This window comes from Canis lupus, chromosome 4 (assembly GCF_011100685.1).
Source record: "Canis lupus familiaris isolate Mischka breed German Shepherd chromosome 4, alternate assembly UU_Cfam_GSD_1.0, whole genome shotgun sequence".
Taxonomy (NCBI): Eukaryota; Metazoa; Chordata; class Mammalia; order Carnivora; family Canidae; genus Canis; species Canis lupus.
In genome coordinates, this window is record NC_049225.1 from 28,463,709 (window position 1) to 28,482,130 (window position 18,422).

Below are 18,422 nucleotides of genomic sequence, written 5' to 3' on the forward strand. Positions count from 1 at the left end.
GCTTTGTTTATCCATTTATTTGTCAAAGGATGTGAGTTGTTTCTACCTCTCGGCTGTGGTGAAAGTCAGATTTTTTTGACAGTATTGCCAAACTCACAGACAAATAAGGGCTCTTTTAACTTGCATTCCCAATTACTAAAAAGATAGAGCAATACTCCTTATGTCTCCTATTCACTGATTTTATACATTTTCTCTTCTATAAATTGTCTTGTCATATCCTTTGACTTGCCTTCCCCTCTCCTTCACCTGCTCCTTTCTCTCTTCCTTTCTTTCTAGAAGGCTTATTTGTAAATTCCAGGTACTGAGGCATCTGGGTGCTTTAGTCTTAGTGTGGAGTCCGCTTGGGACCTTCTCCCCCTCTCCCTCTGCCGCCCCCCCCCCCCCGTGTGCATATGCATGCTCTCTCTCAAATAAAGTAATTTAATTTATTTAAATGAGAGAGAGAGAGAGAGAGAGAGCATGCGCAAGCACACGCAAGGAGGGGCGGAGGGAGAAGCGGGCTCCCCACTGAGCAGGGAGCCTGGTGTGGGGCTCAATCCCAGGACCCAGAGATCACGATCTGAACTGAAGGCAGACATTTAACTGACTGAGCCACCCAGGGGCCCCAGTAAAAAAAATATTTTAGGGATCCCTGGGTGGCGCAGCGGTTTGGCGCCTGCCTTTGGCCCAGGGCGCGATCCTGGAGACCTGGGATCGAATCCCACGTCAGGCTCCTGGTGCATGGAGCCTGCTTCTCCCTCTGCCTGTGTCTCTGCCTCTCCGTCTCTCTCTGTGTGACTATCATGAATAAATAAATAAAATCTTAAAAAAATATATTTTAAAAATTAATTAATCATTAATTCTAGGTACTAATCCTTTCCCAGTTGTATATATTACAAAAGCTTCTCCCAATCTGAGTCTTATGTTATACCAAGTTTCCCATTTTGAAACAGTAAAATCTATCAATCATTTCCTTTTTGGTTTGGGCTTTGGTTGTTTTATTTGAGAAGCTCCTTCCTACCTTGAGATCATGAAGATACTCATATTATTTTTTCTAAAAATTTCAGTTTTACTTTTCACATTAAATCTTTAAACTACTTGGAATATCTTTTCTGTGAGATGGGGACATACATTATTGTTTTCCATAAATCATGAATGAGAAATGAGTCCCAGTCCAGAATAAACAGGACAGCTGAACGTCTCCAGGTGCAGACATTGAGGGCTGGAGGACACCAAGCACGTCATCCTCTGTAGTGCCCATGACACAGAGGAGCATCCCACAGGGACTCATATCCACAGGTGCCCAGGACACAAAGAGCAAATGGAGAGTTTTCTTGTCTTCTGGGTCAATCAGTATATCTCCACCTGTGTCTGGAAAAGGTCCAGCTTCTAGACTGGGCTGCCCTAACTTGTGGACATACCTCAAACATTCCAATTAAAAATTGCTTCAAGGGGCACCTGGGTGGCTCAGTCTGGTAAGTGTCTGCCTTCAGCTCAGGTCATGATCTCAGGGTCCTGGGATCCAGTCCCACATTGGGCTCTGTGCTCAGTGGTGAGTCTGCTTCTCCCTCTGTTCTTGCCCACCCCACGCTGGCTCATGTTTACACACTCTCTCTCCCTCTCTCCCTTAAATAACTAACTAAATAAAATATTTAAAAAATAAATAAAAAATGACACCTGGGTGGCTCAGTGCTTGAGCATCTGCCTTCCGCTCAGGCTGTGATCCTGGAGTCCTGGGATCAAGTCCCGCATCAGGCTCCCCGCAGGGAGCCTGCTTCTATGTCTCTGCCTCTCTCTGTCTCTCATGCATAAATAAATCAAATCTTAAAAATAAATACATAATAATTAAATAAATAAATCACTTCAAATGTCTGACACTCTAATCATCCCCTAAGCCAGGTGAGAACCAACCCCACTGGCTCCAAAGACATAGACTGGTTTCTGCAAAGGCCTTGCTGCTGTTCTCAGACTCGCCCGCTAGGTGGCAGCCCTGGGTAGACAGGCCGAGGCTCTCCTGCAGTTGCCACATCTGAGCTTCATCAAGAAACAAACTAGTTCTAAAGGCAGCCTTGACACAGCACAAAGCCCTCACCTTGGGCCTTGCTATCTTCACAAGTCCACAACAGACTCTGGGGTCTACACCATGGCTTGGCCTTTCTTCCCTGGGAAACAGTCCCCCAAATGCTCCAACCGTGAGGAGCTTGGATTGGAGCCTGCCTGACAATCCAGGGCAGAGTGAACTGGATGCCAGGATGGTCACAAGATCCGGGGAGACAGCGTTAGTCAGGGAGAACCCTAGAGCAGACCCAGAAATCCCTTCTGATGCTCACAGTCCAGCTCTGATCACGTGGTGGGACCTGGGACCCTCAGGCTCACAGCCTGTGTTGTTCTGGCCACGGCCCTACCCCCAGGTGAACACTCGCAGGACCAGGTCTTGCCTATTTCAACTGAAATTTGCCTTCCTCAACTCCTACCCTCTTGTTCCCATTCTAGCCCTAGTCACGTAGAAGGATCCCTTTCCACGGGACAGCATCCAGACACTCAAAGAGGCTCACGGGCCCCCAAACACTTCTCGACTTTCCTCTACAAGCAGGGCTCAGAATCATGCCTGGGTCAATGTGATCACAGCCTCTGAAGAAGTTTGGAAAAATCATGGTCATAGTTAACTCCAGAGAATTGAAAATCTATCCTATTTAGTATAGAATTTTTCCTTTCTATAATCAGATGATTATAGTCTTATTAGGTAGTTCATCCTTTGTGCACACATGTGCACACACATGCAAATGTTTAGCTTCCCAGCAAGGCAAGTGGAATTCCAAGTGAGAGAGAATATCTAATTCGGCCCAGAATTCTCAAGAGACAGGCAGCAAACAACTCATCTGAGGCAGGCATGGAAGTCTTTAGAGATGACTCCCCTCAGCTTGTGAGGACAGGGAGGAAGTGGCCCCCGCCAGGGGGGCTTGGGGGGGGCCCACATTGAGGGTTTGGTTCCACCCACACAGGAGGGGGGCCGCTGAGCCGAGGGAAGCCCACAAGAGAATGGCCCCCATCTCTACACTGGTAAGAAACACTCGTCCCTCTGGGCTTCAATAAAGAAACGAAGAAACTCCTTTCCTGGGATATCTGAGAAAAGAAGTCAACTTTTAGGAATCACCAAAAGCTGAGGTGGGGGTGGGTGACTTTACTGTTTGCAGGATTTTTTTCTTTTTTAACTAAAGAACATGCATCACAGTAGTAAAGAAAGAAGATCCTCTATGTTGCTCCCCTAACCAAGGCTTGGCAGTGTCTGCCCAGGCTCTCCTGGGCATTTCAGAAGCAACCGAGAAAAATCCAGACGGCACATTCTGAGGGGCCTGGAGATGGAGCTGCCAGGCTGCGAGCCTCCCCCACCACAAATGCATGCAAACACACTTATGCACACTGGCAAAGCTGGGGAGAGGGCTCAGGCCCCAAGCCCCGGACCTGTGGCGCCCCTCCAGGCTAGGGCTGCCTCATTTCCTCAGAGATAAATGATGCGGAGGGCTGTGGAGCCCCACAAATCTCTCAAGCAAACACGCAAGTCAAACAGCACCATTTACCCCGCAAGGGCCTCTCCAAGTTAACAAGGCATGGGAGGAGCCAGGCAACAAAACCAGCCTTGTCCAGCGAGGTCAACCTTTGCCCTGGGGCCCCGTGGGGAGGAAACCTGTGGCCACCCCCATGTCCCCTGCTTCCTCTCCTGCTGACCCACCCAGGAATGAGCTTCCCACAGCCCGGTGGTGGCCCTGGCAGCTCAGAGGTGCACCTTTACCCACCCCCACCCCCGCAGCGGCCAGCCTCCTGTCCTCATGTGGTCCTAAGGTGGCACTTGCCAAGGGACACGGGTCCAGCTGAAGAGAACTGGAGAACCTCATTGGCCACCGTTAACAAACTAGCCTCCAAGGGTCACAGCTGTAGGAAAGGACAGGAGAACGAGGCACGAGGCACGGGCTGGAGGGGAGGGCGAGTCACCTTCCCATGTCATCTGTGGGGAGAACAGGAAAAGGGGGGGGAGGGGAGAGAGCAATCTCAGTCCGGATGTTTGTTCGAGCTGTGAAAGTCCTCAGTAAAGAGAGAACTGGGAGCCCATGAAACTTTACGCCTCATGAGGGCAGACTTTCTTTGATGAAAAGGTGGTAATTGGAGTTTTTCTGAGATAGAAGTCACGCACTGTACGATTCACCCAATCAAGGCCCCAGTCAGTGGAGCCGGCACACTTACCAGGCTGTAAATCCTGGTAAGGTTGTGCGGTAACCACCACTACGTAATCGCGGCACATTGTCATCCCCAGCCCTCAAGGACACCCGTGCCCATCAGCACTCCCCCTCCCTCCAGAATAAACAGGATTTTGTTTATTATTATTTATTATTTTGTTTATTATTTATTATTTGTTTATTTATTATTATTTTGTTTATTATTATCCCCCCCACCCCTCTGCCCCAAACAACCCCTGTCTCTCTCCTGTCTCTGTGGAATCCCCTGTTCCGGAAGTTTCCATACAAATGCAATCAGACACCGTGTGGTCCTTTGTGACTGGCTTCTATTTAGCACCAGGTTTTCCAGGTTAATCCAGATAGCGGCAAGTGTCAATGCGTCACCTGTTTTTATGCTGAATGTTCATATTCCGCCATTTAGAGCAGACCACAGCTGGACCGTTTCCATGTTCTGAATGCTGCTGCTATGACACTGACACTACAGCTGTTTCTGTGGATGTGTGTTTGCAATTCTCTTGGGACTACACCTCGACGTGCAATTGCCGGGTCATCTGGGAACTGTATGTTTACCTGTCTGTGGAACTGCCAAACCGATCGCAGAGTGGCTGCCCCACCTTCCACCCCACCCCCAGCAGGGCATGGGGGCTATGGCAACCACTCCACATCCCTAGGAGGGCAGATTATAGCCCAGCCTTGAGAGGCCTAGGACAAAAGCAAGAAGGACAGCAGACACTTATGGAGTTCTTCACACTGGTGGGCACACGGTGCCACTGCTTTATATGCAACATCATCTAACCTCCAGGGCGACATAAGAGACCATGACTGCTACCCTGAAAAAAGTCCCACTCTGCCACTTTCTGGCAAGGCCATGGAACTTTCTTTAGGCTGAGACGGAGCCAGGAATACATCTGAAATGAGAAATCACTCAAAGAAAATAAAATCCAAGCTAAATCCAAGTCAAAAGGCTGAGCCAAATTTGGACAGGGGGAAAAATGCCCATAAATAAAGGAGCAAGGAACTGGTGGGTAAAGGTAAAGACAGGGAGGTGTGGCCAGCACTCCCGGCCCCAGGGCAGAGAAGGCACACAAACACTCAGCTGGGGCTATCCCTGACCCTTGCTGTGGTTTCCCGCTGCTGTAAGAGGGAGCTGACAAAAACAGGAAGGGAGGCAACTAGAATGAACCTACGGTATTGTGGCATTGGACTGGAACTGGGAGTGTTAGTGCAAACTCACAGATTTCAATATATATGCTATGTATTGTAGATACAGATATATGAGGGGGCGGGGGAGACAGAGACCTGGAAACAGAGATGTAAGTGGGGCATGGGGTACTGAGATAGCCCCTACTCTGGCTACTGAGACGACCTGGGAACAGTGATACCCCACTAGCTCTATGCACACCTGGCATTCAGATCTCACTCCTAAGTACCATCCTCTACTAAAAGAAATGAGGACCCCTTGGGGAAATGGCTGATTCCCAGGACAAGGGCAGGAAATGAAATGAGCCTGGGACATCTTCTTGTGCCAGAGAGCAAGAAAGTGTTCACAATGAATCCCAAACCCACTGAATAAAGCAGGAAATCATGAATCTACATAGAGACAGTCAGACAGCCGGGCAAAGGGAAAACAATGAACTCTGCAGGGGAGAAGCCTGGAGGCATCACCTTCACTGAGTGATCAAAGGGAACATCACAGGTAATGGGTCCTATCCAACCAAGGGCCACTCTCTAAGATGCGGTGAGAAGGTGGCAGCGTCACTCCTGTGACAGTCCCAAGATGCACAAATGGAATCAAACCAGGAGGATCTGGCGAATCCAGGTGGAGGGACATGCATCAAAATAACTGGCCTGTCATCTTCTAAAGCATCAAAGTAAAAAAAAAATAATAATAATAAAGCATCAAAGTCATGTAGGTCAAAGCCTGAGGAACTCTTCCAAGCTGAAGGAGACCAAAGAGACGTGACAGCTACGTGCAATGCCTGATTCTGGACTGGATCATTTTCCTATTAAAGGCACTATTTATACACCGGGCAAAACTCAAATTGGAGCCTACTGATTACATGGTATTAGCTATCTATCAGTGTTAACTTCCTTATGTTGATGTTTGTATTACTGTCTTATAGGAAAATAACCTTATTAAAAAGCACATAGGTTGGCAATTTGTCCTGGAAAGATAAGGGGTAAAAATTCTTTGTGCTGTACTTGTAACTCTTCTGTAAGTTTGTGACAGTTTCACAATTTACAACATTTGAATTGTAAATGAAAAAGAAAGCAAGAGAGACAATATCATGCTACATCATCAGACAGGCTCAGATTGTCACATATGAGTTTTGGGCTGAGCAAGCCCCAAAGTCCTCTTTTAACTCAGGGAGCCATAAATGATTCTGATGGGGATGGGGACGGGGATGTTCTGCCGCTCACTGGGACTGCCTTCCAACCCCAAACACACAACCATCGATGCACACAGAAGGTGGCCGTGGCCCCTGCCATGGGCCAGGGCAGTTCCGTCTGTGAGCTACAAGAGAAGAACTGGCCAACGGCACTCACAGCAAGCCAGTTTTCTGACTGACTGGCCCACTGCTCATGCCTGTCCATGTGAAACAAGAGCTGAGCATGGCAAAGAAAATAACTTGGAATGCAAGCCAGGAGCAAAGGAAGAAGCCATGCTCCCACCAAAAACCAACAACAATAATGACTCCCTCTCATATCTGCACAGGGCTTCAATACTTCCAAGCTTCTCTTCATCTGAAATCGCACATGACCCATACAAAGGAAGGAAGCTACAGACCTGCGAAGCCAAACTCCTATTACACACTGAACACCACTGCATAGCACCTCCTCCCTGGTAGCCCTTGCAACACTCACAGTGATACACAGATATGTGTGATCATTTAACTAGCATTAGTCTCCCCCCACTGGACTACAGAGTTCAACAGTGTCTGCTCACAGATATCCCAGTGCTTCACATTAGGCAGACACTCCAAAAATACTTTCTAAATGATCACATGGGTATGTGGGAGGGTGGATGGATGATGGGTGGGTGGATGAGGGGCTGGATGGATGAATGATGCATGGGTGGGTGGATGAGGGGCTGGGTGGATGAATGATGCATAGAACAATGGATGATGGGTGGAAGGATGGATGGGGGATAGAAGGATGGATGAAGGGTGGGAGGATGGATGATGGGTGAGAGGATAGATGATGGGTGGGAGGATAGATGGGAGGTGGTAGGATGGGTAGAAGGATAGATGATGGATGGATGATGGGTGGGAAGTTAGACGGGAGGTGGGAGGATGGATGATGGGTAGAAGGATGGATGATGGATGGAAGGATGCATGATGGATGGAAGATGGGTGGAAGGATGGATGATGGATGGAAGGATGAGTGATGGGTGGAAGGATGGATGATGGGTGGAAGGATGGATGATGGGTGGAAGGATGGATGATGGATAGATGAGAGATGGGAGAATGGATGATGGGTGGGAGGATGGATAGGAGGTGGGAGAATGGATGATGGGTGGAAGGCTAGATGATGGATGGATGATGGGTTAGAAGATGGATGATGGGTGGAAGAATAGATGGGAGGTGGGAGGATGGATGGGAAGTGGGAGGATGGATGATGGATGGGAAGTGGGAAGATGGATGGGGGTGGGAGTATGCCCAACTTTGGTGTGCCCCCAGCCACCCTGCCTGGCTCTACCTGCTGCTGTTGGGCCCGGAGGTCACCGATCTCCTTCTGGTCCTCCTCATGGAGCCGCTTCATATCCTCCCAAGACTGCTGCAGCAGGTTACGCTCCCGCAGCAGCTGTCCATTCTCCCGCCTCAGCATGTCCACATCGTCCTTCAGCTGGGTCTGGTCGCTCAGGAGCCGGCTGTGGAGTGTGCTACAACCCCCATACACACGGTGAAGCCCAGCCAGCCTCCACCCCTCCAGCCCCTCCTCTCCTGCCCCTCCACGTCCCAATATACCCGATGGGAGCCCACAGCAGTCAGGGCAGCAGCACTCAGAGGCAGGCCAAAGCGTGGTATCAGCCAAATGCCAGAAAGACCCAAACCATTTTTTAAAAACTTGAGACCAAGAAGAGCACACATATGAAGGCCAAGGCAAGGTGATGGGCCCATACCTGGCACAGGCCTGGGCAAACGTCAGCAAGTGGGCGGGTAAGGCAGGCCAGTAAACTCAGAGGGGCCCCAGGAGACCCAGGGGAACATGCCCGGCCACCTCTCCTACAGCAGGAGCTGCAGCAAAGCCCCTGGACAGCCATCTGCCTGGCCTACTGCCTAATTTTCAATCCCTTTCCTACCTGTTGTGCTTCCGAGTCTGTCACTAGCTGGTGTAAAGGGTTCACAGCTCACCCTACACTTAGAAAAACCGAGACCCAAAGACCCAAACTCTCTTGCTGAAGGCCCACTAGCTGTTATATGGCAGTCCCACTCACTGGTAGAAGTCGGTCTCCTTGGCCACCTCCTCGCACCTCTTCAAGGCGTTGGTGTGCTGCTTCTGCAGGCTCTGCAGGTCCGACATGGCCCGCACACACTGGATCTTCAGCCTCTCGTAGTCGGGATTCAGCCTGTGGTAGGGCCTGACCCAGACAGCAGCAGTGAACACAGGCCCCGGGATCACTCGGACAACGGGTGTCTCTGCCCCGGGTAGCCTCCAGCCCAGTGTCCCCGGACACTGGGGTTCTGTGCACCACAACCACCTGATGCTTGTTCAACTCCCATATCCTGGCATCCCCAAACCCACAGGATCCCTAGGGTGGAGGGCCCTGGCTGCCCAGGCTCCCTGGTTGAGCCTGGAGCGCTAAGAAGTTACTGTCTTACTCCCTAGCAGCTCCTGGGAACCTGTGCAGCAGGACTTGACACACAGTGGGCACACCAGAAACCTGTGATGAAGCTTCTCCTCTTTTTAAGAAAGTGACTGTCAATCTTGGGAACCCAGCAAAATACCAAGGCCCAGACCAATTACATCAGCATCCTTGGGGATGTGACCCAGACAGACACCAGGGGATTCTGGTGTGTCACCACTGTTGAGAACACTGGCCAGGAGCACCGCTTCTCAGAGTGGGGTCCCCAGACCTGCAGCATTAGTTTCACCTGGGAATATGCTAGAGTGCAAACCCTCAGGTCAGCCCCAGAACTCCTGAATCAGACACGTGGGAGGGAGGGAGGCCTAAGCAGCAATCTATGCCTTAACAAGCCCTCTGATGACCTGGTGCACGCTCGAGTTTGAGAACCCCTGCCCTACAGCTGGCGTTCATAACTTTTCTCTGTCAAGGGCCAGACAATTAAATGCTGTAGGCTCTGCTAGCCATAGAGCCTCTGTGTAACTACTCCTTCTGCCTTGGGACCACGAGGCAGGCCCTGGACAATATGTACTCTAGCACCCCGTGTCTCCACTGGCCCTGGCTCTGTGCTGAGCTCAGAGAATAGGCTTTGCAGCCCTGCCATCAGCCCAGAGGAACCTTCCTCAGGATGAGGCACATCCATGCCTGATGCTCCTAAGGCAATCCCCCTCACCTCAGAAGCCCAACCAGCATCTCCCAGAAGAATGAATCACACTGTATCCCTCCTCTTCCACGAAGCCCTCCTGGATGGGCAAGCGGGTAAAGACTCTCTCTTTGCCCCACCCCGCGGACCTGGTATCACCTCTGAATTCCAACAAAAGACGAATCAAAGATTTTCTCCAAAACAGCAAAGAAGCCAGGCGGTATATATCCTCCAAAAACGCACATGCAGCAGGAAGAATTAAGGTGTGCACTTGTCACGATCCATTTAACAGTGAGGAGGGGTGGCACACGTGCATGCACAGACACACGCACAGACGTGCACACACATGCACGCACACAGCCAGGCGGGTCAAGGGCTCAGCAATGGGACGACTATCTCCATCAGGGCAGGGGCTGCATACAGGCAGCAGACGAGGACAATGAGGAAGCATACTGTCCTGGTGCTGGAAGACAGAGGCCTAGAGAAGCGCAGTGATAAGCCCGAGGCCACCCAACTAACCCGTGAGGAGGCACCAGAGTGGGACCAGGCCCTGCGAGCTGCTGTCAAAACCACCCACCAAATCATCATCCACAGAGGATGAATATATGACAGACACACCCACACCTCTCAATCTCTGCGTGTGTGACTCAGGCCACAGGCTCCAATTCAGCTCAGAGGAAGCATAAGCGGCCTGCGCCCCCTCCCCTCATCCAGGGCTGCTGGGAGAGCATTTCAAAGTGAGGGGGGCAGTGAGCATACAGCCACCTTGGCAGCATAGCACGGACCCCCGGGAGATAAGGATGAGTGTCTAAGGGGTGAGGGGTGGTGGCGTGATGGCATCAGGAGAGCAGCCCTTGTCCATCAGGCCTGGGCAGGGAAGCAGGTGTGGTCACTACCTCTTATCAAAGGTCGTCCCGTGGGTCGCGAAGGCCAGGCGCTTCCGCAGTTCATTCCTCTCTCGGGTCATCAGCCGCAACTGAATGGAGAGGTTCTCCACCTTCTCATTCACCTGTCGGTCGGTGAGGAGGGGTGGCGGGGATGGCGCCTTCCCGGTGGTACCTGGCCAGGGGGACATAAATATTAAAGTGAACTCACATTTAGATAGTACTCACCCAGGCTGCCGGGCACTGCTCTGAGCCCCTGGCCTGCGTCAGCTGCACCCAACAACCCTACGAGGTGGGTCCTGCAGCGACTGCCCTTCAGATGAGCCCAGGTCAGGAGTAACGGGGTGGGGGTGGGAGGGCTGAGACCTGAGCCCAGGCCATCTGCTCCAGCCCCCAAGCATCATCCACCACCCTCTGCTGGCCTTGACTGGGAACCCCCACTCTCTTCCCAGCCACTTTGACAGCTCCACGATGGAACCCTTTGGGCCCTGATCTGCGCATCTTTGCCTGGTCTGGAAACAGCAACTATCTGCAACCCCTGGGCACGAAGAGGCAACTTACGGCCTGAGCAGAACGGGATCCACAGCCTGAGGAGGAAGGGACAGGTGGGAGCCAGGGAAGCTTCTGAGGCCCAAGGCCGCTGGCTCTGAAGCTGAGCCCCAAGGTCTGAGTTCCCGTCCCCGCCCCCAACCAGGGCTGAACACTACACACCTCCCTTCTCCAACCTCTCCAAATGCCCGGAGGACCTGCCCCAGCCAGCCCAGGCGTGTGGGCTTCGGAGAAGGCGCTCAGGGACAGCCGACCATGGTTAAGGTCGGTGTGACATGATGTAGGGACATCCTGGGGCTTCTGTCTGCCCAGGCCCTCATCACCTATACCCAAGACTGTCTCAAAGGAAAGCCCATGCTATAACTAAGGAACAGTGATCACCACTAGCACCTCTGACAAGATCTAAATCCTTTTCTAAGAAGAAAGCATCTCACTCAAATGGCCAGGAGGCAGAGACAAAATCTGTGATGCTTTTATATTTAATTCTGTCCACACATTCACCTGGGATATCCGCTAACCCTCGGAGATGCTCGGCAGGGTCCCAGGAACTCACAGCAGCCATCTCCTTTGATGGACGTAACCTGGGAGGCTGATTCACCCCAGGGAGTACAGTGCCTGTCTCCCCAGCAGCCCTAGAATGTGCGGAGGGCAAGAAGCAGGTCTTCTGACCCTGTGCCATCCTGACACCAGCCCCCCCTCCAGCTGATCCTTATTGGCTGACTACTTATGCAAGCCAAGTATCCCCCAAAAGAAAAGATGGACACTCAGGTGTGGCCCCGCATCCTCCCGGAGTGTCAGGGAAGATGGGGACTTCTGCAGTGCTGGGGGACGGGCTAGAAGGCGGCGTGAGGTAGGAGCCCCCACCTCTCAGTTCAGCATTCTCCCAAGTGGGGAGCCCAACCACTGAATCTAGTCCCCTCAAAAGTGCATGTTATTGTAAAACCACCATGACTGTAACAACCAGGATTCCCAGGCTTCAGGCCAGGCCTCTGGGTCAGAATGCCCTCTGACGAGGGGTCCAGGACCAGCGCTGCCCACCAGTATCTCCCCCGCCCCCCACACCGTCCTACTCCACAGCCTGAGAAGCCTTCCCTCACCTTCCCCCCAAAAGACCCTGGACCCTCAGCCCTGCCCCCGGAGTTCTGGAAAGCAGCTGGTTACAGCTGTGCAGGCTGTGTCACTTCTTCCTCTTCGGGCAGATGAGCCTTAACCCAAGGCCAGGTTGACCCTGCCATCCAAGCTGCAGGAATTTAGCTGGCTCTCTGAAAAGTGACCCTAGAGACCAAGGTCATAACCTAAAGGTCTGCAAACTTTTTGACTTAGGACCTCTTTATGATCTTAAAATGAGGATTCCTAAGAGCTTTTGTTTACATGGCTTACAAGTATCTAATGATCTCTACTAGATTAGAAATTAAAATTAAAAAATTTTAAATATCTACTATTTTTTAAAATTTTTATTTATTTATTCATGATAGACACACTGAGAGGCAGAGACACAGGCAGAGGGAGAAGCAGGCTCCATGCACGGAGCCTGATGCAGGATTCGATTCCGGGACCCCGGGATCTCGCCCTGAGCCAAAGGCAGACGCTCAACCACTGAGCCACCCAGGCGTCCCTAAAATATCTGCTAATTTTAAAATAACCAAAAATCCACTACATGTCCACGTAAGTTTTTTTTTTTTTTTAAATGAAAATTAACCTTTCCGTCACAAAACAAAAAACATAGCAAGAGAGTGGCATCGGGGAGCCTGGGTCGCTCAATTGAGCATCTGACTCTTGATCGTAGCTCAGGTCATGATCTCAGGGTCATGAGTTCAAGCCTCATATTGGGCTCCACACTATGCAGTACAGCCCACTTTAAAAATATTAAAAAGTGGCATCACTTTGCATCTTTACAATGCTGTTGACTTCTGGCTTAAGAGAGATAGCTAGAGTCTCCACCTGTGCAGCATCACACATGATGGGTGAACCTGTAGAAAAGTCTGCTCTACAGCAAAGTCTGTGAGAGGATGATAGTGGAAAAGGCAAGCGGCATCTCAGTATCATTATGATAACAGCTTTGACCTCACCAGCCCCCTGAAAGGGCCTCAGGGACAGCACGTGAGCCGTGCTTTGAGAGCAGGTGCTCTTGCTATAATCAAGCCCAGAAGTATTACAGAAACATCAGCTTGAGAGTTTCAGAAATGAAAAGCACCACCAGAGAAAGAATTTTCCCCCTATTTTGCGAACAAGGCAACAGGAAGATGCATCCGTTCCTTGGCTGTTAAGGAAGCTGAAGGGAGAAGGAGAAGGAGCAGGACAGAAACTGGGCTCATCAGATCTGTCACCACACACAGCCAGGGCCTTGTGTCCCAGCCTCTGGCAGGATGAGGACACTGGCTCTGCAGGTATGAGGACCTGGGGGAGCCTAGCATTCAGACAATGAAAGGAGTGCGGACATTGCCCAGCATAACCCAGGTGCTGGTTTCTGAGCTAAGTGCACTCTGTACCTGATGAACGCCCACAGCACCCTCCCAGGTACGTGCTCTGACCATCCCGTGAGAAACTGACATCGAAAAGGATGGCACAGCCAAGAAAATGGTGCACCCCAAGCACACATGGCTCCAGTTCCAAAGCCAGGGCCTCAACCACGACGTTACGCCGCCTCCCGTTAGGTCTGAACATGCCTGAGACATACAAAGAAGGCCGCCCAGGTCTGAGAAGCCATCACACAGCAGACTGTCTGAAGTAGGAAATGCCACAGTTAGGAAGGTGGGGGGCAGAGCAGGACCACAGGGCACCTCAAGAAGAATCCCAAGATGAGCTAAGCCTGGACATTCCAGATTAATGATAAGTGTTGCAGAGAATCCTCTCCATTCCCTGTCAGTTAAAAATAAAGCTTTTCTGGGCGCCTGGGTGGCTCAGTCGGTTAAGCATCTGGCTTCCATCCAGGTCGTGATTCCAGGGTCCTGGAATCAAGCCCCGAGGCTGGTTCCCTGCTCAGCGGGAAGGCTGCTCCTCCCTCTCCCTCTGTCCCTCCCCCTGCTCGTGCTTCCTCTCTCACAAATAAATCAATGACATCTTTAAAAATAAAGTTATTCTTTTTTTGCTTGCACCTCAAGACTGAAAGACGTTTTGAAGGTGATGTGGCCCTCCCATCCAAACTGGTTGCTAGAATGCCCCACAAGGCGGCCGAGGCTGCTGGAACTCCGCCACAGGGAGGGAGCTCACTACTTTACAGCAAAGCCCAGCTAATCCCTCCCCATCAAGTCATTCTCTGTACAGAGTTAGAATCCATCTCCCGCAACTTCCTCCACTGACCTAGATGGGCTCCCAAGGGCCACAAGGCTCCTACACCTGTAACTAACTCCTCTTCTATACAACAGACCTGAAAGTATTTGAAGACCATTGTCAAGTCCCTTTATCACTACGAGTGAGAATAAGCTAAGATGAAAAGGCGACAACTCTAAATGTTGGCAAGGGAAGGAAGAAACTCGAATTCCTAAATGTCGCAGGTGGAAATGTGGAATGACACGGCCACTTTAGAAAGCACTTTGGCAGTCTTTTATTTTATTTTATTTTTTTAATTTTGAAAAATAACCTCTAGGCCCCGAATCTGGGGCTCGAAGCTACAACTCCAAGACCAAGAGTCACACGCTTGACCAACTGAGCCAGCCAGGTGCCCCTGGCAGTCTTCTATAAAGTTAAACATGCATTTACACTACCACCCAGTAATCCCACTCCTGGGTACTGACACGAGAAAAGAAAAGCTACGTGCCCACAAACACTAGCACACAAGCACTTAAAGCAGAGGGCGAATGGATAAATGGCAACGTCCCCTTCCTCCAAAGGAATACTACTCAGCAGGGGAAGGGAATGGCCGCTGACGAAGCACCAGGACCCCGAGAGCTGGGGAGTCTGAAAGCCCTCTGCTGAGTGAAGGCAGCCAGACACAAAAGGCTATAAATATACGATTCCATTTGTAGGACATCTGAGAAAGGGCGGAAACATAGGGCAGAAAAGAGATGAATGGTTGCTGGGGGCTGGGAGTGGGGGTGGAGGGAAGAAAGGCTGAGTGCAAAGTCACAGAGGGGAATGTCTTGGGCTGAGGGAGATGCTCTGTATCTTTCTGTGGCGGTGGTTACACGACCATGTGAGTTTGTCAGAAGTCACTGAACTATACATAAAGGAGAAGTTTTACTAAATGCAATTTATACCTCGATGACATGACTTCTTAAAAAATTAAGCTAACAATAAAACCTGTGGTGCCCCAAACAGAAGCCACCATCCCAGGAGTGGTGTGGTCGTCGGTGGAGCTTGGACCGCCAGCCTCCCACCCCATCAGACACGGCAGGTACAGCAGATAGCTTACAAAACAAGCAAAATAAGGGCGCCTGGGTGGCTCAGTGGTTGAGCATCTGCCTTCAGCTCAGGGTGTGATCCTGGGATCAAGTCCCACATCGGAGAACCCGCTTCTCCCTCTGCCTGTCTCTGCCTCTCTGTGTCTCTCATGCATAAATAAATAAAATCTTTTAAAAAATAACAAGCAAAATAATAACTAAGCCCAAGTGAGTTGTCCACAGGAACCTCAGACGTCCTTCCCTCCACTCTCCAATCCCTGCACAGCTGTACTTTGGGAATCAAAAGCAAAACTGTCCACTCGCCCTGACTTCACTCCTTCCTCTTTCCACTCTGGAACCCACTCCAAGAAGGCAGATTCTTTCTTCCTTTCTGTGTCCAGGATGGGGCTCATGGGTAAGGGACTTAGATGGTACAAAAATGGGGGTGCCTTAGAGATGCCAGGAGAGCAGCCACGGGCCCGGGGTTTTGGGCAAAGAGCCATCTGTCACTGGGCCTCGGCGTGAGAGTGTCGGCAGCAGCAGAATCCGCAGGGAGACAGGGCAGGCCCCTTTCTCCACAGGAGTCCTGGCTCTGCCTCCCGGTCACCAGGGCTGGTGCGGCCACCTCCACAGACCACTGAGGCTTAGTGAGCTGCTTGACAGCTGGGTCATCTTGGCCGGAAACCCGTGTCCTTAGCTCCCTCGCCACCGCACTCCAGCTCAAGGCCGCCCCCGCTGTCTTATTTACAGCTGGACAAATCACAGCTCTGCTCCGGAGCCCTGTGGGCCCATGTGCCAGAGCCGAGGAGGAAACTGGTACCGGTCAGACGTGGGCAGGTGGAGGGGCCGTGCCCAGGTAAGCTCCCTGGCTCCCTCCAGGCCCTGGCTCGCAGGGGAGGAGCAAAGCAGCGGCAGGACACGGTCGTCAGGAGCAGCAGCAAGCAAAACCAAGCCCCCCTCATCTGCAGCCCAAGAGAGCCAGAGCCATCGGGAGAGACACAGTTCCTCGTCGTAAACCAGTGCTTCTGAAAGCACCGTAGTGTCACGAACTTGTTAGAAACGTCCCTCTCGGGGCTAATTCCGAAACCCAGGAAGTGGAGTCAGCACTCCTGTCCAGGTGATTCTGATGCCTGCTCGAGTCTGAGAACCTCTGGCCCTGGCCAGAGGGGCTTTTTCCTCCCCCGTTTTACTGGCTGGCCTGCAGCCACTACAGCTAAGGGCACTGCCCACAGACGACACGCAGGGAGGGCCCCTTCCCCTAACTGTGGAAGCCCGGGGGGTGGGGATGGCCCCCCAGGTCAGTCAGTACAGGACGGAGGCCCAGCTCCTCCCAGGACTGACGGTGCAGGCTGCGGCCACGCCCCGCGTCCAGGTAAAGCACTTGCCCTCAAATCAGATCCTTGACTCAAGGTCTGCTCACTCTGCAGAAACCGGAACCAAGAGAGGCGGTGATGATGGCCTATCGCCTCCTCACTGCTCCTACTTTTTTTTTTTTTTTAATGATTTTATTTACTATTTGAGAGAGAGAAAGTGAGCAAGAGAGAACACAAGCAGGAGGGAAGAGCAAACCAAGAAGCAGACTCCCTGCTAATGCAGGGCTCCATCCTGGGGCCCTGGGGTCATGACCTGAGGCGGGAGCAGACGCTTAACCCAGGGACCCCTGCTCCTACTTCTGAAGCAACATATCTAGAAGGCTCACACAAGGACCACCTCCCTCCTTGAAACTTACTGTCACCCCGCATCAGAAATAGCTGCCTCCTCCCCTGAGCTATTTGGTTCCTTCTGTTTTATATTCGGCACAAAGGCCGGTCGTCGCTTTCCTCTCTGGTGCTACGGTCTGAATGCTGGTGTCCCCTCGCCAAAATCCCTAAATGGGAATCCTAAGCCTCGAGGTGTGGTATTAGGAGGCAGGGCCTTCGGGAAGTGACTAGTTCATGAGAGCAGATGCCACGTGAGTGGAACTAGTGCCTTTATAAAAGGAGCCCAAGAGCTCTCTCCCCTTTTTCTCCACGTGAGGACACAGCAGGAAGACGCCATCTGTGAACCCTTTAGCAGGCCCGCACTGGACACGGGATCTGCCTGGATCCTGGATTCCCAGCCTCCAGAACTGAGACAAATAAGCGTTTGTTGTTTTCTGGCTGCCCAGTTGGTGGTATTCTGTTTTGGCAGCCTGGACGGACGGAGACACCTGGCTGCTGTGAGAGCAGGGGCCAGGGCTCTCTGTGACCCTGCACGCACAAGCACATGCCCAAGAGAAGAAGGTGCTCCCATTGTTTGGAAGAACTGAGAAAACAGGCCCCTGATCCAAAGGCCCAGGAAAGGAAGGGTGAGAGGGCACAAGGAGTCCGGGAGCAGAACCTGCTTCCATGATGACTCACCCCACCTTCCTGTGCCAACCAGAAGCCGTGCTTTCAAGGAATCTTCGCTGGGATACAGAGGAAGCCCTTCAGCTGCTTCTCCTGCCAACAAGCCAAGAGACCTCTTAGTTTAGTAAGAAACCTCTCTGGTTGCTTCAATTTGCATAAAATTTGAAGCTCATTTTATAAATGCTACTCAAGGATGTCTGTTCTCCTTAAAACTTCCCCAGTTGTCCCAGGTGGGAGATAAAACGCACCTGAGAAATCAGGTCAGGATGAATGGGGAAGAAAAATATCAACTGCCTGAAACGAGTGTGTGTTCCTGGGGCAGATCCGGGAGGGCTACGCACAGGCCAGGTTACCTACGGACGGGCTGCATGGGATGGGGGAGGCCTCCAAGAAGCCTCAGCACTCAGCTGATGAAAAGTGCCAGAAAAGGTGTCAGCAGAAAGACTCTAGGTTAGCTCCAGCGTGGTGAGCTGTTAGCAGCATCAAGCTGAGAGCTGAGAGGGGACAGGCCACCTGCAGACCTAACACTAGCCAGGGCAGCCCATCAGGCACCAGCCTCGCAGAAAGCACACAACACCCAAGACTTCCCCTACCAACTGTCATG

The 18,422-nt window shown here is 51.7% G+C and overlaps 1 protein-coding gene across 5 annotated transcripts in view; it reads right to left on the bottom strand.

The window, feature by feature from the left end:
- Positions 1-18,422, bottom strand: part of DLG5 (discs large MAGUK scaffold protein 5) — a 119,439-nt gene that overhangs the window by 49,012 nt on the left and 52,005 nt on the right. For 3 of the 5 annotated variants that reach the window (XM_038534453.1, XM_038534452.1, XM_038534454.1), the window contains 3 exons: positions 10,597-10,759; positions 8,650-8,793; positions 7,911-8,094 (listed from right to left, as the gene is read on the bottom strand). In XM_038534453.1, the coding sequence (XP_038390381.1) occupies positions 7,911-8,094; positions 8,650-8,793; positions 10,597-10,759 (491 nt within the window). Of the gene's footprint in view, positions 1-7,910; positions 8,095-8,649; positions 8,794-10,596; positions 10,760-18,422 lie in introns of those variants that run through there. The other 2 variants (XM_038534455.1, XM_038534456.1) reach the window with 2 other exon arrangements.